The sequence below is a fragment of the Equus przewalskii genome, unplaced genomic scaffold, assembly GCF_037783145.1.
Source record: "Equus przewalskii isolate Varuska unplaced genomic scaffold, EquPr2 contig_5935, whole genome shotgun sequence".
In the NCBI taxonomy this organism is placed as follows: Eukaryota; Metazoa; Chordata; class Mammalia; order Perissodactyla; family Equidae; genus Equus; species Equus przewalskii.
This window is the reverse complement of record NW_027227808.1, coordinates 1-21066: the sequence shown is the minus strand read 5'-3', so window position 1 is coordinate 21066 and position 21066 is coordinate 1. Positions and strand designations below refer to the sequence as shown.

At 43.3% G+C, this 21066-nt stretch overlaps 1 protein-coding gene across 1 annotated transcript in view; it reads right to left on the bottom strand.

Moving 5' to 3' along the window:
• The window catches only part of LOC103544567 (aldehyde oxidase-like), a 62306-nt gene extending 41809 nt beyond the window's left edge, over window positions 1-20497 (bottom strand). Inside the window, 14 exon segments of the mRNA XM_070606821.1 lie at window positions 2453-2545; window positions 4248-4410; window positions 5403-5587; window positions 6568-6677; window positions 8291-8384; window positions 8575-8726; window positions 9715-9807; window positions 10486-10630; window positions 11429-11509; window positions 12149-12238; window positions 14886-14947; window positions 16421-16547; window positions 18014-18122; window positions 20320-20497. Coding sequence (XP_070462922.1) covers window positions 2453-2545; window positions 4248-4410; window positions 5403-5587; window positions 6568-6677; window positions 8291-8384; window positions 8575-8726; window positions 9715-9807; window positions 10486-10630; window positions 11429-11509; window positions 12149-12238; window positions 14886-14947; window positions 16421-16547; window positions 18014-18122; window positions 20320-20429 — 1614 coding nt within the window. The 5' untranslated portion in view covers window positions 20430-20497.
• Between the last annotated feature and the right edge of the window lie 569 nt (window positions 20498-21066).

Below are 21066 nucleotides of genomic sequence, written 5' to 3'. Positions count from 1 at the left end.
AATACAAATGACAAAAGTAAAATATCAGAGAAATTTTGACTGACAATTATATGCAGAAAGTAGTCATTTCTGAAATTAACTTGGCATAAGACACATGTAGGATGCTCTAAACTTATTCCTACTTCACATAACATTTACTGTTTTCTAGTATATGCTTACCCATAAGCCTTTACTGTTCTGATGCCCATATTTGTTTCATTTAAATGTGAACTTCAATTTTGCAATTACTATAAGACAATGCACAAAAAAGGAGCATTGGCTAAGTTTTTTTGGTTGTTTTGTTCATCCTGACTTTATAAATTAGAAAACAGAAGATTACCAAGAAAAATGACTTAGAACCTGGCCCAGGCACCATTAAATAAAGGTAGATATTAGGCCACAAATGTATGCAAATAGGGAAAATGAGAGGAAATTTTGCAGATTGGGGTTGAGGCATGAACAGGGGTTTGCAGCAGCCCTAACCCACACCAGCTCCATCGATGGAGCCCACTGCTTCGTCCTCCTGACCAAGCACCCCAGCAGGTCTCTTTTCCCTCTCCTTTGAGGAGCTGAGATGATGATCAAAAGAAAAACACACACAAGAGCTCTGTCTGGTATGGTTTTTGGTGTTCCCGATGGCAGGATCGATGCCCTCTGCAGAATACCCCGAGTGCTGTGCTCTCATGCTCTGCTGGGCTCTCAACCTGGACAAGATTTTAGTGAAAAATCATCCACATCTTTTTTTAAAATCCTAAGGGGGTTTTTCCATCCTGAAGAGCAAAATTCCAGGTAATTCATAAGCTTAGATACTAAGGAAATACATTCATAGGTTTCTATAAAGGCCCTGGAAGTTTTCTGTGACATAATACTTTTTACTGTAAATAATGAAACACATCATCACATTGAAAAAAAGCCTTTTGAAATATTGCTGTGAGAAGCCTGCCAAAAGATTGAAGAAAGATACTAAGATGTATTTTTGTTCTATTCTAGAATCAGATATGAAATTGATTATTTTAGTTGAAGACATAACACCTTTTTTTGCAGTCAGCATGATGAATCTACTGGGGAAAGGGGTTGCACTCGATTACTTGCTTCTGCTTGTTTGTGGCTAAAGATATGATGGAAGAATATCGTCTCCCTGAACTGGCCATCTCCTGGAGCTGTGTCAAAACGCTTTCAAAGCAACCGAACTCATTTGGGGAAAAAATGCTCATCAGGAGTGCTGACGTTGCACCAACAACGTGGATATTTGTGTGTGTGAAAAACCACAAAAACAAAAAAAAATGAAACTCATCTGTGTGGCAGATACACTGCTTCCAAAACTTTGACTTGCAAGCTTTACTAACAAGCTCCCTTTGAAGATGACGAACTAGATGAAGATTATCAGTTTTCTTCGGATGATTGGAATGGCCAATAATTTGTTCTCGTTGTTTCTTTCTGAAGTTTATTCCATTGGCAAGGCAAGGTTAGGGTATTTACAAGCCGAAGGTTGCAGCTGCCGTATTTTGCAGAATGCCAGGGAAGATGGCAGCTGTTTTTAACTTTCAAAATGATCTCTTGCGGTGGAGTTTGGCATATTTGAATTTTTGAACATACTGACCCTAAAATCTCAAGGAATATACACCAACTTCACGCTCACCACGACAGACTGTGAGCTTTTATAACTAAATCCAACAACAGATTCAATGAACTGATGCTTTAAAAGCCTCTTCATGTTCTTGACTTCATAAAACTCTCAAGGTGAAGTTTCCTGATAATAATTTCAAGAAAAAACACATTGAATCTTATCCAGTTTACCAACAGGACCACTTCAGGTGATCGTTTTGTGATGTTATGGCAAAAAATTCCATTTCAAAGTTAATGAGGAATTCTGCCCTCTCAACAGTCAGTTTTCTTTAGGAGAGCTCAAAAATAGAACTTACGCTTAGATCTTAGAACTTACGCTTGACTCAACTCAAATGTAACTCACAGAAAAAACACTCGGAACAGAGGGACTGGGGGAAGAGAGTGTCTCCACATGCAAACAAAATAAACCAGCGGCTCTTTTAACAACCCTTCCTGCCTTTTCATCACCCTCTAAGGACTGGGTTTTCTCCTTCTCTGAAAATGAAGCAGCCCTGTGGCCCTGACACAGAAGTGACTTTGGTTGTGCTCCGACTTCCATGGTGCCAAGGGCAGAGAGCATGTGGCAAGGTAGCCAGCTCGTTCATGTCGGTGGTACAAGGCCACAGAACAAAACACATGGCCTTCAAGATCAAAACAGACATTTAAAAATAATTACCATTGCCACTTTTGTTTTTAGTCCTAATTCTTCATTGGTTTTGAAATTTTAATGAACACGATAGGAGGCTTGAGTTCACCAGAAGAGGAGGTCCAGTTTACAAAGCTTGAGAGTCACTGAGAGATAAGTGGGACGTCCAGGTGCAGGAGCTCCATGGCCCAGGCCCTTCAATTAAAAAAAAAAGCTACCAACCTGGTACTTTGATGTACCCCAGTGATTTCTGGAATGAAGATCTTCTAAAGCACTCTCATACTTGTCTGCAAGGCCAGGATAGCGAACAGGGTCCTGAAAAGAGGAACCGTTGTAGATATTTAAAATATGGCGGTACCAGAATGGTCTTCGAAGGGAGACAAGCATGGTTTTTAGCAAGCAGCTCTATTCTGAAGTCTGACATTTCTTAAGAACTCGCCCAATTCAGAACCCTGGAAGTACAAGCAGCTCGCTGACCCACAAGTTCGGAAGGTCCACATATACGACCACACTTGACAGAGAGTCAAGTGAATACAGTAGGTCACTGACTTCCAACATCTTTATGGGTCTTATGATTTTCTCACATGCTTTCCTAAACGATTTGAATACTTAAAAACCAATAAAACGGGAAGATCAAAGCTAAGTAAATAAAGGGGAAAGGAGGAAAATGCTTAAACCAGGAAACAGTCAGAGCCAAAGGACGCCACTGCGAATGAGCACAAAACTCTGCTCTGCATCACCCGGTGAACCCCGGAGAAGGGACCCTGCCGGGGCTGCATGCCTCCAAAGCCCCACAGGAGGTGGCGTTCGGGGGCCCAGGAGGAACACTTCTCAGGGCTGAGGGAAATGGGTCATTTGGGTCCTTATACAAGACCTTAACCAATACATCTAATGGTCATGGTTTATATTTTAAAAATTTTAACAGAAAAGTAAAGCCAACAAAGGTTATTATTTTTAATAATAGAGGAATACTGACCAGAGGAAGCTGAATTGAAGGTATAAAACTACAAGGCAGAAGCTTTAAGTGATACACACTTGATGCACCCAAGAAACTGTATTAGCTTGCTATCAATTGGAGGAGTCTATAATTGGCTTTATTTTTGCTCTTTTGATTACATGGTGACAATATGTCACTTATACGTGATTTCAAGCTTCTATTCTCAAAGATTTGATGAAACCCTTCTGGTTCTTAGTTGTTCCCAGCTACAATGAGAAGACACTTTCAGAAGCAGTGATAAGAGAGAGCTTTGTGTCTCGTATTTCCAGGGATCATATCAACCTCTATACCACACGAAGAATGTTCTTGGTTTCTAGTCTAGTTTGGTCAGCTGGTTGTAGGGTGGGATTAAGGAGGCCAACATGGTTCAAGTTCCCCGTAGGTCAGGCAAATTTATTCAGAGAAATTTTTTTAGTTGTGTCCTCCCTAGCAACTATCTTGTAACTCTAGTTGTTTGTCATAAGGGAGACCAGGCAAAGAATGCCTGGGTGATTACTATCATCATTATGACCACTGCTAGGCTGCTCCATCACGTTCCTCTGAAGCACTAGGGACCACATGAAGCCCTTTTCCTATGACGACCTGTTTCACAATAACCTTGTGGACTGGCTGTCATCGTCATCTCATAGGTGAGAGAAATGAAGCTGAACCCAGAGAAGAAAGTCGAACGCACGAAGGTAAAGCTCAACAAGTGGAAGAAATGCTTCACTGAGGGAAAACACCTTCAGATCACTCACAAGTCTTCTGCATACCGTCTAGACAAACAGCAGGGAAGAAACAAGGTAACTGAGCAGCATTATACAAAATCCTGCACAACTCCGTGCTCTACTGGCAACTCCTCCCCAAACTCACACCTGTCAACAGACACAGACAGCCATGGAGCCCAGCGGGCCCGTGTGTTGCTGATTTGGGTCGTCTTTTCTATCCTATAGCTACTTAGGACGGAAGTGCTGCCTCCAGTTTGGGCATCACCAGAACCCCCAGCACTGGGAAAGCTAATACACGGTCAGTTCCATTTACCATCGTCTTCAAGATCTGTGACACTTTCAGGTAGAACTTGAAGAAGAAGCTGATGACGAGCGTCCTCTTGAACTCCACCTTTCCACCCGGAGCCCAGCCCGGAAGGGAGACTTCATCCAGAATCAGCCTGCAAGCTGCATCCAGCATCTCTTCATTCCAGGGCCTGCGAGAGTCCAAAGAGAAGACTCCTGGCTCACAGGCTCAGTGAGCGTGTGAGACAAACAGCTACAATTTAATGAAGGAAATAAGAATACGAGCTCTGCAGTCGGGCAAGCCCAGCTCGAATCACAGTCCACCTTCTCAAAGCATCTGGCCTGGGCTCACCACTGCCCCATCTGCAGAAGGTAAGAATAGCAGAACCCACCTCATGGAGGGGTCATGAGGAGGGAATGACAGCCCATGTTAAGGCCCGAGGCCAGGAGTAAATGACCCCGTATCACAAGAATGTTTACTGCGTGCCAGGCTCTGTTTTAGGCACCTTATATGTATCCATTCACTTCATCCTCTCAACGGCCCTCTGAGGTAGGGACGATGAGCCCCTGTGTCAGATAAAGAAACTGAGGTCCCGTCAGGCTAAGTAAGCTGACTGAGGTCACATAATCAATAGAGGCTGAACTGAGATTTGGACCCAGGCAGCTTGGCTCAATCAAGTTCACGCTTTTAACCACTACTTTCTATTACTTCTGAAATGGGAACTGATACCTGGTAAATGCTCAAGAAATATCAGCTATTACTATCATCTATAGAAATAAAAAGTCAGGTAAGCAAAAGCATTTAGCCATTTATTATAAAACAAACCCCCATAATCTATTTTTCATCATGGCAAATTATTCTCACAATAAAGAATGAAAATTCCTTCATTTTGCTTACCGTGTCTATGTACTATTGGGAAATGTGCTCTTGCTCTCTCTCTTTCCCTCTCCCTCTCTCTCTTTCACACACACACACACACACGTACACACACAGACTATATGATGCCCACTTCAGAAATCACTAAAATCAAGACATATGGAAATAATCATGAAATCTTATTGGAATTCCATGCCATGAAATGAAAAGGTACTAAGCATCTTTCTCTTGTAATTGCATGCCACCACAAAAAGAGCTGTCCCATAACTTAGAAAGAGTCTGACGTTACGAGGTATAACGCCATACCTTCCGATGAGTTTCTGGCAGGAATTTTTTGCACAGATGGTGGTTGGACCAACCCCTCCATATGCAATGGATAACTCTCTAATGATGCCACCTCCTGCTCCAAAAAAGACTCTCATTCCTGAATTGACTATCGCAAGAGCGTTCTGCTGCCGCTGGGCTTGTCGGAAGGCTGACACAAATTCCCACTGAAAGCAGAAGACAAGTGGCACATGTAGAAACACATGAGTGACAATTATGCACTCAGCAGTTTACATGCGTGGTCCTAACCCCTAGGACCTCAGAGTGTCCCTGTATTTAGAGACAGGGTCTGTAAAGAGGTAATCAAGTTCCAATGAGGTCATTAGGGTGGGCACTAAGCCAACGCGGTGGAATCCTCGTAAGAAGAGGAAATTTGGAGACAGACACAGAGGGAAAACCAGGTGAAGACACAGGGAGAAGATGGTCATCTAGAAGCCAAGGAAGGAAGCCTCAGAAAACCACTCCTGCCAACGCCTCGACATCAGACTTCCAGCCTCTAGACTTGTGAGAAAATAGACGTGTGCTGTTTAAGCCCCCGAGCGTGTGGTCCCCTATGACGGCAGCCCTGACGGCCGGTACACCCTCCGAGGCAGCGGGATGATGCCCTCGTCACCGGTGGGGGCTCTAAGGCTCGGAGGGGTTCAGAAACCAGTTCAGGGTCACAGTGGATCTGGAAACCAAGGTCCAATCTTCAGTCTGACTCCAAGCCCTTCTTCTTGCCACTGACTTCTATTATAAATGTGTTTTTGTAGCCTCTTTCAAGGAATATAGGTAGAAGTATCTTTTCTAGTCTTATTTAGGAGAAAGCCTCATGGGACAATGAATTTTTAAACGTCTGTAGGAAAGTAACGTTAGAGTTTGGGTTTGTGGAGGCGGGAAGACAGAGAGAGAGAGAGAGAGAGAGATGAGAGAGAGAAAGACAGAGAGAGAGACGAGAGAGAGAGAGAGAGAGAGAAAACGGCAGAGACTGAAGGTCCCCCGATTCCAGGAACAATAGGGGTTACGTAACACAAGTGGAAAGTGACTGTTCACAAGGCCTTGGAATCTCCCCTGTAAACAGTCAACACTTTTTCTCAACCCCCATCTGTGGGAATTAACAAGCCACAGGCTCACAGGTAGAACCAAGAAATCGAAAGGACCCTCTCACCTTCCTGGAGTAGGGGATGTTCACAGAGACCAAGATTTCTCCAGGCTTAAGATCGGCGCTGGGGCACTTTGTGAGAAACTGCTCATTTAAAGGAATCTGTCGTTCTCCTTCTGCGGAAAGAAATGACACCTTTCCTGGCATCTGTTCCACTAAACAACCAAACTTCCAAAACTTTGGAAATAATTCTACCAAATCCCGAGGAAACCGACTGTTTGGGAAGGACGCGCTCTGCCTAGGCTCACTGACTCTTTCGTGCACGATGGCACTTGCACTGTCTCCTGCAGTCTAGGCCGCACCTTTCTGGTTCTGGGCCATCTTTGCTTGCTGAGAAACAAAGACCTCCAGCAGAGCAGCCCGGAGGCCACGTGGAGCCGCCTCAGCAGTCCTCTTCCCGAACAGCACAGCTCACTGGCAGCTTTAGAGTAGGGAATGGATAGTAACGTCCCTTTGATATTCTGATCACGTCATTCAACAAACATCTATTGTTTCTAAGCAGGAATCCTACTAGGGTAAATAACCCTACCAGGTTGATTTAGCAGTGAATAAATAAATTGCTTTTGATGAATTTTTATGCTGGTGAGGGGCTGTCTTATTTGTTTATAATCTTTTCCATCACCTAAAAAATTTCTGTTCTTTAGTCAATATATTGAGGGGAGGAACCATTTAAAACTATAACAAAATATGACTTTGGGATGAAAGCTAAGAAGTTTTTGATGTTTACACTCACATCACAAAACCTATTTCTCATTATATGATCTTTTAAAGGGATGTTACTTAAATTTATAACTCTGAATGTAAATCTTCCTCCTTAAGATAATTTTGTGATTTAGATGATATGAAAAGTAGGTATTTAACAATGTAGGTAATAGAAAGCTAGTGCATGTTTTTAAAGGAAAATAAAAACAGATGTATAGAGGACCAATTAAAACTTCCTAATAATTGTTAACCAAGTTGGAATAAGAGAAAGAAATTAAATTCTGAACTTAGTTTCAAAATCAAGACTCAAGGGGCTGGCCCAGTGGCGCAGCGTTGAAGTGCACACGTTCTGCTTCGGTGTCCCGGGGTTTACCGGTTCGGATCCTGGGTGCGGACATGGCACCGATTGGCAAGCCATGCTGTGGTAGGCGTCCCATGTATAAAGTAGAGGAAGATGGGCATGGATGTTAGCTCAGGGCCAGTCTTCCTCAGAAAAAGAGGAGGATTGGTAGATGTTAGCTCAGGGCTAATCTTCCTCAGAAAAAAAAAATACAACAAAACTCAAGTCAATAAATATAGAATGAAGCCCCACCATTGTTCAACAGAAAAAGGCCTGTAGGCTGCCATCGACAGCAAATTAAAGAGAAGCACATGGCATGATGTGGCTCCACAACACTCTTGGACCACCTGGAGAGAGTCTTCACCAAAGGGGCCCAACAGTTCTCAGCAGCCTCGAGTTCTCTCCACTACGCAGAGCACGTTGGGACACTAACACAAGTACGGTCAATGTAGGGTAACCAGGACGGGAAAATATCTAGCACGAGGCCTCAAAGAAAACCAGATGAAGACATTGGAGTGTGTGGAATTAGGACCATGCTGAGCAACTTCCCAGCATCCAGAAAGGCAGAGAGAGTTATTAACATCATAGAGAATAGTCATTTTCAAAACTGCACCTCCTGCCTCTTCAGAGAGAAAAGGGGGTAGGAAGAGCAGGTTTACTAATCCCCAGGAAAGAGCTGTCACTCACCTTTTGACAGCAAGTTGAGCGTACAGTTGCCCACAGCCAGGAGGGGATTCAGATCTGAATCCAGATGCCTGCTCACGATGTGGCCCCCTAAAGACTTTTTAAAATAATAAGTTAGTTTCATACCAGCTATGTAATTATAAAAACACAAGTGATAAAACAAGGATCAATCAAGGCTTTGGAGAACTATTCTTTTTGTCTGTTCCAAAAGAATGAAAATGTCATGATTTGTCAGAGACAGTCACCCAAGGAATGCACACTGGAGTTTACTGTCATCAAATACATACAGCCATGTTCCTGATCTGGCATCCGGCCAGAGTTCCCAAATGCTTCCAGACAGCATGGTACGTCTGTGTCTTCTCCTCTGGAAGCTTCTGGATCACTTCAGCCAGGATCTCCTTCACCTGAGCCAGGCTGAGGCCGGCACCTAAGGTCAGCCCTAAAATAAAATCATTTGTAAATAATGCAGTGTGATTGCTGCTGACCTAGAAATGTCCATTAGACCAAAGCTACAGACATGGGATCTTTATGCTGGATACGTGCTGCCATGCTTATTGTTGGTGATGGTGGTGGTGGTGATGATGGAAGTGGTGCTGATGATGGAAGTGGTGGTGGTGATGGTGGTGATGGTGATGGAAGTGGTGGTGGTGATGGTGATGGAAGAGGTGGTGGTGATGGTGGTGGTCGTGATGGAAGAGGTGGTGGTGATGGTGGTGGTCGTGATGGAAGAGGTGGTGGTGATGGCGGTGATGATGGAAGTGGTGGAGGTGATAGAGGTGGTGCTGAAGGTGATGGAGGCTAAAGGTTTTGAACACTCACTCTTCAAGGACTCAGCTGAATACTTCAGAGAATTTCCCTCAATCCTAACAAACGTTTGAGATAATAACCCCATTTTGCAGATGAAGAAACTGAAATTCAGAACTTGACTAGGTTCTTACAGCTTATATGCCATAGTTAAGAATTACACTCCAGAGCCTGACTTCAAACCCACATTTACATTGATTCCCATCATTGTCATTAAATCAATTTCCCTTGTGGGAATGGACAAGCCAGTCTGTGAGCTGCTAAATACATAAACGTGCTGTGCTTACCACTGTGCTTCTGGAGAGCAAGGACTGTATTCCAGTCATTCATCTTCTCTCCAGCACTTAGCACAGTGCCCTTCCTTGAATAGTTGTTACATTTCTCTGATACAGCAGACATAAAAAGTTCTTCAGTAAAAATACGAGTAGTCAGATAATTAGTCTCTCATATAACTACAGAGCATTCTCCCCTGAGCCTCCTCCAGAAGGTTATCACTCTTATAAGAAGAGCATCTCTCTGTATATTATAATTAGGAATAATTCTTTTTCTGCTCGTCTGCTGGGCAAAGGAAATAAACTGATTAATGCATTTTAACTAAGAAAACAGGGACCATAAGAACTCACCATCATCTGCATGGTTTACAACGCTCAGTTCTTCAATACAATCAGGAGAAATTATAACTGGGTGAAAGGTGCCTTTAAATCTTACTTCAGGTCCTAAAGGATTAGGAAGATAATAAATTTTGGAATTGTCATTAGAAGTGATATCTTTAAATATATAAAAACCACACATCTTTCTATTTGTCTGTTCATGGCCAAATCACACACAGAATGGCCAGATGGACTTTCACTGAACTTAGGGGACTCTAGACTTGTCAGCTTTGAAACTCGCCTGACAAGTCCAAGACAACTTGTGGCTTACTCAAAATTCTCTTTGGAAAGATTCTAGAAGACTGTTCAAAGAAGTAGACGTCAGACTGAGTTTACAAGGAACACAGCAGAAAGAGCCTGGAAGTGCAGCTTAGGAAAATCACGTCATACCTACTGAGACAGCACCAGAGAGGAGACAGCGAGCAATTTCAAATGTGAGCCCAGACCAATCTCCAGTGGAAAGACGGGACAGCTGTCACTGGAACTGGGGCTTCTGAGCTGTTATGGAGCAGCCTCCTGGGGGCAACTCTGGGCACTGCTCTGATCAGGGGCAACAGGAATTTACTTAGGCAACGGAAGCTGCCAGAGTGTCTTGAGCAATGCTGGGGAAGTCAAGGCGAAATGACTGACAGTGCTATTTCTCACTGCTTTTGCGGAGAATATGCATATATGAGGTTTTTTACCCCCCCCCCCCAAGTCCTTTCCCTCAGTTTCCTCATAAGAGGCCCCCGGAGTTCCACATACCCACAGAGGTGTTCCCCATGACAATAGGGGCCTGCGGATACTTGACTTTAGCTTCTAGAAGTTCCTTCAGGGTCACTGGAGAAATCCATGTCATTCTGTCACCAACAAAAACCCTGGTCCTTTGTGGTTGTTTCTCAGCCATTATCTATTAAAAAAGCAATAAGGATTCAAGGTCGTCTCATGACAATATTTCCACCTGTTTCTGCCGTACCTTTGTGGGAACAGAGAAAGGAAATGGAGATCTTTTTTAAAAATAAAATAAAAGAGGGGTCGGCCCCATGGCGTAGTGGTTAAGTTTGGTGCACTCCACTTTGGTGGCCCAGGTTCATAGGTTCAGATCCTTGGTGCAGACCTACAGCATTCGTCAGCCATGCTGCAGCAGGACCCACATATAAAATAGAGGAAGACTGGCAACAGATATTAGCTCAAGGCAAATCTTCCTCAGCAAAAAAATAAAATAAAAGTGACCTAAAAGTAGAGCTTTAGTAGGAATCAGAGATCAAATTAAAAATATGACAACATTTTACTCCTTCTGGAGTCTGTTGCCAGATATCTCCCTTTGCTGTTTTTATATCTCAGAGGAATTCATTGCAATGTTTAAAAATATTTTAACATGCTTAATTTTGTCAAAGCACTCTATGGGAGAATAAACTTCGGCAGAATGGAAGTAGAAAACATGTCTACAGCTCTGCATGTTGTGATGTCATCTCATGACATTTTTTATAGATACTATCTGCTGCTTCTTACAGTCAACCGTCCCCTCGTGGTGACTCCACCCCCATTCCTCCATCTCTGCCTCGGTCCCATACTCTTTAGGCCTTGGGCCAAGGATGACAGAAGGATATTACCTAATCGCCAATCGGCTTTGGGAGGACCCATAAGGAAACACCCCTCCCGACATTTCAGCATGAATTCCTCTAGGACGAGCTCAACTTTGCCTTACCATTAGCTCTGGAGGAAATATCAGCTCCTGAGTTGGATCCAATGGCAGAAACTCCTCTTCTGAGAAGAGTTTAGGACTTGTCTTAAAAAGAGAAAGTACCAGAAGTTATTGTTATCAGGCAATTCTGACTACTTTAAATCTTCTGTGGAGTGGGGCCGGAAGAAGATAAGACACACAGCAGACAGACAAAGAGGCAGCTGGCCAGCCACAGTCCCTGCCTCCCAGGTCAAGGGCTCTAGCACAGACCTGGTCACCAGCAATGCAGTGCAGGTGTCGATGGGCCTCCCAGGCCCTCGGTGCCCTGTCCAGAGTCTGGGGGAGCAGAGGCGCAGGCAGCAGCCCCAGCACAGGGCAGAGCCAGAACGTGTCCCTGAATCGCCGCCTCTCCTATCGTGACACCCTCTGCCTGTTCTCCCACTTTCTTAACAGCTCCACTTTACTTCTGGCCCTCAAAAAGAGACCTGAAAAAGGCTCTTTTTAAACTAAGAGGCATTAAGGGATCAGTGTCTTCTGTCTGATAGATAGTTGTACTTGAACTGGAACGAAGGATGAAGTTGTCAGGATAGATTTTCCTTTGATAGAGATGGAGTGAGCACGGGAAGGGGACATGCTGACACACCTCACGTTAGTCAACTTGGGCAGCCACTTACTCCTCCTAAAAGTAAGTCGGTCTGTGCTCATGTCCTGAGAAAACCTTATAAAAATGTACATTTCACTGACCTTATTTCCTTCCTCAAACTCTGGTAATTCATTTATTCCTTGATCCAAACAGCAAACCCCATTTTCTTTACTTTGACAGCAGCCAGAAGTCTGGTGGGTAAAAAAAACAAACAACCCAGATTTTATTCCTGATTCTACTAAGTGTTTTTTCAGCCTTTTTGAGGTATAATTGACAAATAAAATTGTATATATTTAAAGTGTACAAGGTGACTATTTGATATATGTGTATTTTGTTAAATTATTACCACTATCAGGTCAATTAACACATCCATCACCTCACATAGTTACCATTTTTGTGTGGGTGATGGTGAGAACACTTAAGGTCTTCCCTCTTCGCAAATTTCAAGTACACAACACAGTAGTATTAACTATAGTCCCCAGGCTGTAAATGAGATCCCCAGAGCTTATTCATCTTATAACTGAAGGTTTGTACCCTAGGATCAGCATCTCCCCATCTCCCTCAGCCCCCAGTCCCTGGTAACCACCATTATATCCTCTGTTTTTATGAGTTCAATTTATTTTTTTCCTTTTTATATTCCACATATAAGTGAGATCATACAGTATTTGTCTTTCTCTATCTGACTAATTTCATTTACGACAATGTCCTCTAGATTCATCTATGTTGTTGCAAATGGCAGGACTTCCTACATTCTCATGGCTGAATAATATATACACATAATACAAAATATATAATTATACATAATATGTAATAAATAAATACAAAATAAATCTTTATATATATGTACACAAACACACATCTTTATTCATTCATCTGTCAATGGACACTTAAGTTATTTCCAAATCTTGGCTATTGTGAATAATGATGCAATAGAGATATCTCTTTCTCTTTCCAATAGTTTGTTGTTAATGTATAGAAACAACTGATTTTTGTACGTTGATTTTGTATTCTGCAACTTTACTGAATTTGTTGATTAGTTCTAATAATTTTTTTGGTGGCGTCCTTAGGGGTTTCTATATATATAAAATCATGACATCACGAACAGAGACAATCTTACTTGTTCCTTTCCAGTCTGGGTATCTTTGATTCCATTTTCTTGCCTAATTACTTGGCTAGGACTTCCAGTACTGTGTTGAACAGAAGTGACAAGAATGAGCATCCTTGTCTTGTTCCTGATTTCATTCACTGTATGCCTTAGCTCCAGAATTTCTGCTTGGTTCTTTTTTTTTATTTCTATCTCTCTGTTAAACTGCTCATTTAGTTCATGAATTGTTTTCCTGATTTCGTGGAATCGTCTTTCTGTTTCCTTGTACCTCGTGGTTAGTAGGATCCATGTCCCTTTGAGGTCCTCTGAGAGCCTGGGCTGCTCTTCTCCCAGCCCTCCCTGCCCTCCAGGTGTGTAGCACTCCTCAGTATTCCGGGTGGGACAAGAGAGAAGTGGGCCTCTTTGGCAGTGCCCCACACACCTGGAAAAGCTGGGTGCTCACTCATACACTCTCACTTCCCCCATGGGAGAAATTGTGGGTGGTGGACATCTCTCTGGGCACTGAGCTGTGCACCTTGGGGGAGGGATGACGCAGGTAGAGTAAAACTGTTCCTCCTACTCTCTTCAGTGTGTCCCATCTTGGACTTTTTTACTCCAATGGCATACTGGAACTTCTCTGCTGGACTCCTGAATTTCCATAAAGGCACTCTCGTCCATGGGCAACTGTCAAAATTGGTGTTCTTTTGGGGGAAGATGGTAGAAAACTCCTATTTCACCATTTTGCTGACAGCACTCCTCTGTGGCCTAAGTCTTGATTCACATCTGGGACCTGACCCTCACCTAGACAGAAAGGCAGCTGGTCCAGCCTCAGGAGGAGGCTGACCTACTGGGGTGAGTTGCTGAAGCTGGAGATGGAATGCAGACCCCAGGCAGGAAGCAAATTCCCCTCTACTAAGCATTAAATTAAATAGGTGACTACTCATTGAAACATAATACAGAATCAATATCATTCAATGTTCTGAAGAGAGCAGTGTGTACTTACACATAACCAAACTAACTTCCAATATAAAAATCTCAGCTTATGAGAAATTTTGAATAGCCGTGATTCTTAAATAAGTTAAAATATGTAAAGATCTTAAACAAAGCCTGGCATATAGCAATAAATGTTATCAATGGTTGAGTGCTAATATTAATAATATTTAATATTTTACTGACAGTAAATATTAACAAGTATTGTTATTATCTCTCAGTTCTTATGTATAACGTACTGATTTCACAGTTTAACTTCTAAAAGGCAAGCTATGTCCTTCATTTCAGGGTTATTTGTTCATTTATTCATTCAACAAATACTGACTGAGTGGCTACTCTATCAGTGCATGGTGACCAGCCCTGGAAATGCAGAGGCTCTGCTGTCAAGCAGCTCACCGTCTGGTGAAGAGATGGGCAATTATAGCACTGTGTGACCAGTGTTGTGACAGGGAATGCGCAGAGGGCTGCAGCAGCACTGGGGCAGGGACCTGACCCCGACAAACAGATCAGGAATGACCTCTCGGAACAAGGACCCACAGACAATATCGAAGCACTTAGGCGCTCAGTATGTGCCTGCCAGGACAAGCTCAAGGAACGAGATGAGCACCCTGCCCAAGATCAGATAACAAACAGCAATTCCGGACCCTCAGATAAGCAGCCCTGTATTAGTAACAATGGCTGCTCCCCTTATCACACCTCATGACCCCTCCTGTTCTGTCTCACTGGGGAAGAACAGACTCAATAATGCGTTCATGTCTACTTACTTTACAGAAAGTCTTGCACGCATCAATTATGGGCCTGTATCCAGTGCAACGGCACAGGTTACCTGAGGGAGAAAACCCAACTCTGTTACTCAAGCTCTCTAGAGAGAGGCACGGTCTGCCACATGCCTGAGGGAAACAAGGACCCCCATCCAGGAAGAAAGCCCTGGCTGACATTTCAGCCCACCCAATCTACAAAGTCAGATTTTTTCATCAGCAACCTGGCATATTTGGTTGGGAGCCTTATGGTAGATTTTAACAACTCAGCTCTTCGCACTTTCTCTCTGTAAACAGTTAGGGTTCCTCTGCTTGTGATATGTGCTCAAAGAACACAATGACTTCAAGGCAAAAACTCTTGGTCTACACTCACATTCAAGAGCTAAACTTCAACTGACAGAAAGATCAAAGGCATTAGACAGCAGCACAGGTAATTATTAAACTTTGGAAGCCACTGGGTACATAATTTATTGACACTAAATCATCAGGCCAGTGTTTTTCTCACGTGGCTCATATCCCACATTCTCCCTCCCACCCCCACATCTGGAGTCTACTTAAAAACAAAGCCACTGAATCAAGTGCGCTGGGATTGGGTCCCAGGGATCCTCTTTTTTTATAAACTCCTCATGTAAGTCTTAAGCACCCTAAAGTGTGAGAGCCCCTGTCTCTTCTTCACATCATAAACTGTCGTGAGATCAAATGCATAATCAAACCCAAAGGAAAACAGGTGGAGAGTCAGGTGCTGTGTCTCTCCTTCCGATTCTGGTCTTCCCTGAGCACCTGCAGAGGACCTGGGCACGTGAGCGTCAGCCGCACGTTCTCTAGCAGAGAAGTGAGGTCCTCGACAGACGGGAGACAAAGACCAACAGAGCGATGGAGAGTTCACCAGAAATAGGACTTGGGAGGCTGCTATTTTTTAAAATTGTTTAGAATCCTGTTATTGAAGACATCTCCCACCCACACATACGCTGCGCTCCTGGCCTGGATAAATCAGCTCTGGTTGTGATAAAGACAGTTCTTTGATACACGTAACCCAAGATAACCTCCAACTCTTTGATTCTGTATGGTTTTCAAGAGTCTTCTGATATTTAATATGGTCCTGAGAGTGCCGGGGAGTGGTGGAGGGGGCAGCATGTGGAGACAAGTGGCCTTTTTCCAAGGGTAAGTGAATAAACTGGATTTGTAGTGATTACAAAAATAATCAAACAATAAAAAAGGGAGGAGACTCTTATAGATTAAGAGACACTTAAGAACTATAACGGCCAAGTGCAATATGTGGATCCTGTTTGAATCCTGATTTGAACAAACCAACTCCACCACTTATTGGTGGTATAACTGAATAAATTACTCTCTCTAAACCTCAGTTTCTCTATCTATGAAATGGAGACAATAATAATCCCCATCTTATAAAGTTATTGTAAAGAGTAAATGAAACAATCTCTTTATAGTATTTAATACAGTGCGGGGCACATGGTAAGTGTCCAATATCAGCTCTCACCATCATCATCATCTTTTGAAAAGCACACACACATGTAACCTACCACCAAGGGCATCAGTTAACTGATCCAGAGTGGGCTCTGGATGGTTCCTGAGCAGGGTGTAGATGGACATCACCATCCCAGGGGTGCAGAAGCCACACTGTGTGCCGTGACACTTGGCGACCCTCTCCTGGAAGCACAAAAAGGTTAGAAATGCAGAATCTTGTGCCCCATCCCAGACCTACTGAGTCAGAACCTATATTTTAACAAGATGCCCAGGCGATTCGTTTGCACATTAAAATTGAAGAGGCCCTGAAAACCCTTCTCATCCTAGGTGTCTCCTTTTCTTGGGCTGGGCGGCTGTGATCACTGGTCTTCACCAGGTTTCGAGCTTCATTAAAGGTTCTCAGCCTTCAGAATCCCCAGGGGAGCTGTAAACTGCCCAAGCAGCCCCCACGGTGTTGACTTAGGCTCTCGGGGGTGGGGCACGGACAGACATTTTTTAAAGATTCCCCGGTGGTTTCAATGTGCAGTCCAGAATGGGAATCACCGAGATAAATCCCTTTAAGTCCTTCAGAGACAGAAACCAAATTACATTCAAGTGGAGAAAAAACAAAACGCCTATTTCTTGCATGACTTCTGTCTGCCTACTACCGCCCTGAGGCTTTCGTGCACAGGAGTTTGTTTGTTTACAAAGTGCCACCGTTAACTCAGAGAACACTCAAGAAGGGAACATTATCTCTTTACTGCTGTCCAAACGTCCCCCCCAGCGCTCTCCCTTTGGAGTCTAACTGCAGAGGTGCAGCCCCGCTGTGGAAGCCAGCTTCTGGCGAGGCTGCAACAGCAGCACTCACTGAAGGAAAGGGTGCTGTCGACCTGTGAACAGCCAATTCTCACAAGGGCACCCAGGCAGAATTTGCTCCCTCCGGGTAATGGAGCTTCACAGAAAATAAACAGAACCCAAGATTCCTGCAAGTCCAGAGAATTTCAAGTTTGGCCATTTTCTATGTTGTCCCTCTCTTTTCCCTCTTGCACCCTATCCTCATAAGTGACCCTCATAAACCAAGATAAAAACAAGTAGCAACAGCATTTTTAGGGGCGATGTCTCAGTCACGTAAGGAGTCAGGAGTCTGAGGTGCCCTTTCACTTGAGGCAGTGATAACAAGGCGCTGCCTTAGGAGAGAAGCCTCTAAATTCACTGACAGCTCCTATTATCTGTCTTCTGAACAAGCCTTAAATTTAACGAAGCTTTTTGGTAGCTGACATCTTCATTTAGCTTTAAAATCATGTTAGTGTCAGCTTTATGAAAAACAACAAAATTATATCCCTCGATTCATGTGACTTTCGTTTCTTTGAGTTTGAAGACAGAAGATGGACAGATCCCATCTCATGAGAGTGTAGAAAACAAACTCAATGACATCAGGATTTTCTTTAAAAGGAGAAAATCCTCCAGTCTTCCGAAAATGATCTTCCCAAGAAGTCAGTCACCAAACACCCACGGGGCCCAGCTTTCTCTCCAGACCCCAGCTTGGTCTCATCTGTTGGCAATGACGAAGCAGCAGGCCCCGGCTGCTCTACTGCACTCATCTCAGGACTAATCAGGTCATTAATGGTTTTCACAGAACAGACACCCACGAGGAAGAGGCACACCCTCACCTGAACAGGATGAATCCTGGCCTTGGTGCTTCCTACACCTTCTACTGTGGTGACAGCAGCACCGTGCAGAGAACAGATGGGGAGCAGACAGGCATTGGCTGGATAATGTCTTCAGAATGCAAAAGAGAAGCACGAATTACATTGTATCCAGTGGCAAAGGGGACCGAGCACTCACTGAGCACCTCTAATATGGCAGGTTTTGTACAAAGTCCCAGGCTTTGCATATGCATTTTATCCTTAGCTCAAGGCCATTTTACAGAAGTAGAATCTGAGGGTCAGAGTGATTTGCTCAGGGTCACAGCTGGAGTGTCACAGATTGCATGCAAATTAGGTCTTCTAATTCTGACTCCAGAACAGTTTCCTCTAATTTGTTTTTTCCCTTGAATGAGGGGCTGACATTTTCCTCTCTAGTTACATGAGACCAACCACCAAGAGCAAATTCCATCTTCTGGGCAGGCGCTCGGCCAGGGTTGGCTGCGCAACAAAGTGAATTTGATACTGCGCTTCAGAGGCAGAAATACGGTGTGGGATACACACCTCCTCAATCCCACAAACCTTCTGCTAGAAAATGTCCAACTCAAGACGCCTCCTAAAAAGTTCTCATTCACCAAACAGAGCTACAAATGGCCAATAAATACTTGAAACAATCAATCTCAAAAATAATCGAGAGATTCAAATTAAGCAATGAGAAACACCATTTTTATCAAAGAAAATGACAATTTTTTTTTAAAAAATTGTAATATGCATAGTTAGCAAAGGTTTAGGAAAATGGAACTCATACTTCTGATAAGAATGTAAATTGATAGAGCTCCTCTGGGAGACATTTTCCTGGAAGGCACAAAAACCTTCAAGATGCACACACTCCTTTACCCTGTAACTCCATCTCTATGGATGGATCAGAAAGAAACAGTCACAAGCATAAACAGAAACATATATATATGTATGTATATATATATATATATGAATGCTCACTCTCATTCTAAAAACCAAAACAAGCCATATAAGCTACACAATCATACGATTTTAAAAACTCATTAGATGCTGAATACCTAAAAAAACTTAAATGAACTAAACTTCATTAAGCACAAGCCCTTCACAAGAGAGAAGAGTTACCGCTGTTCTCATTTCTGATTGAAAGGGACAGAGCAGGAGGAATCCGCCTTAGACAGGAGTAAGGAGAAAGCAGACCAACTTTCAAGAAACTTTAATAATCACATGTGGGCTGATGCAACAAATTAAAATACAAAGCTAGACTGCACTATCCCCACCAGACTTCACTGAGTGCTGAGGGTAACACCCTAGAAATGGTGCAGGCAGGGAGTGCTGAAAGAAGCTCTCTGGGCACAGTGGCTCTTAGACAAGGAAAAGTGAGAGGAAGCAGAACTGAGAGAAAACTGTAGGCACTCAGGCTCCCAGAGTGTAGAGCAGCTGCCAACTTCCAGATGCTAAATACAGGGTGGCATGGCTGCAAGAGATCTCCCAGAGCCAGAGAGTGAGACAGGAGAGCAAAGAGAACTCCTCAGTGACCCAAGAAGTGGGCAGCCAGGCTGGAAAGCCAGGAGGGAACCCCAGAGTTCAGGAAGCAGGTGGCTTGGTTGTGGAACACAGGCAGATCACCGAAATCTCGCCAGTGCTCAGATCCTTAGCTCCCATCTGACATTTGTGGAACGATGTAAAATGGTCCAAAACATGCATAATTGGAGCCTCAGAGAGGGAGAGAGGGAGGGGGAGAGAGAGAATAAATATTTGAAGAGATAATGGCTTGAGAATTTTCCAAAGCTGACAGAAGACATCAAGCCACAGATCCAAGAAACTTGGCAAACTTGAAGAAGGATAAATATCAAACATAAAGAGAAGATATTAAATGTAGTGGGAAGCCATTGGTGATTTTGAAGTAGGAGAGTGTTGTGATCTGGTTTATCTTGAAACAGATCTCTCTGAGTGATGTATGGAGAATGCATACATGGGAGAAACGGTGACATAAGTGATACAAGAGTGTGATGATGACATTCTTCTTCACTGCATTTCAGCCCTGCCTTCCTCCTCAGACAGCACAGGGAGTCAGAAGGCCTTTCACCTCCAACAGGGGATTCCTTGAACATAGGTTATCCCCATCGAGGGTACACTTTTTTCCTAACCCGTTCATATTCCTGAGACCAGGTTTGTTTTGTTCACATTGTACTCCCAGTGCTTAGCACAGTTCCTGTCACACAGCAGGTGCTCAATGCATATTTACCAAAGCAAGGAATGAAACAAAGTTCAAAGCGACACAAATTCAACCATATCTGGACTTTGCTGCAACGTACCTTATCCTCTTGGTAATGGGGTTATATCGTGAGATCATCACGGTGCAGGCACCACAGCCACCCCCTCCACAGCCATACTTGGTTCCCGTGAGCTGGACTGGAAAATGCATAGTTAAAGATCATGTGTTTCCCATAATTCTTTGCAGAATAGCTCTGCCCTTAGAGGACAACACCTCAAAATCTCTTAAATGTACAGTTAAGTTCACTACATACTTATCAAATGATGTATGTATGTCTTTGCCATTATTGAGAACCTTGTAAATTCTTGATTTCTGTCTGTGTGTTATATCTAGTTCCCTCCTTTTCAAAACAACTGGATTTCAGGTTGCTAAAAACAGGGCCAAACTAAAAATACATTAAATGCTCGAGTATTTGAAAGTAGGAGTACAGTGCGCATCTGTTTTCATCCTTATCTGTGTCTTTCATGACATACAAAGTAAAATGTTAAATTGTAAACAATTCTTGGAATATAAGTGTCATATTGTCCATGTTTGTCATATTTCTCCGCTTCTCAGTGGCAGAAACTGTTAGTTGTTCCCCAATATCTGCTCTCTCATTCTTCCTCGGTAATAGAAACCTCAATTTTTTAGCTACACACATAGGTGCCCAGAATAAAAAATACATTTCCCCAGCCTCCGTTGCAGCTAGCTGGGGTCATTAACAATGCTTGCCAATGGGATGTAAGCACAAGTGTTGTGTACGACTTCCAGGAGGGAAACGTCCTCAAAAAGAGATGGGTGCCCCCTT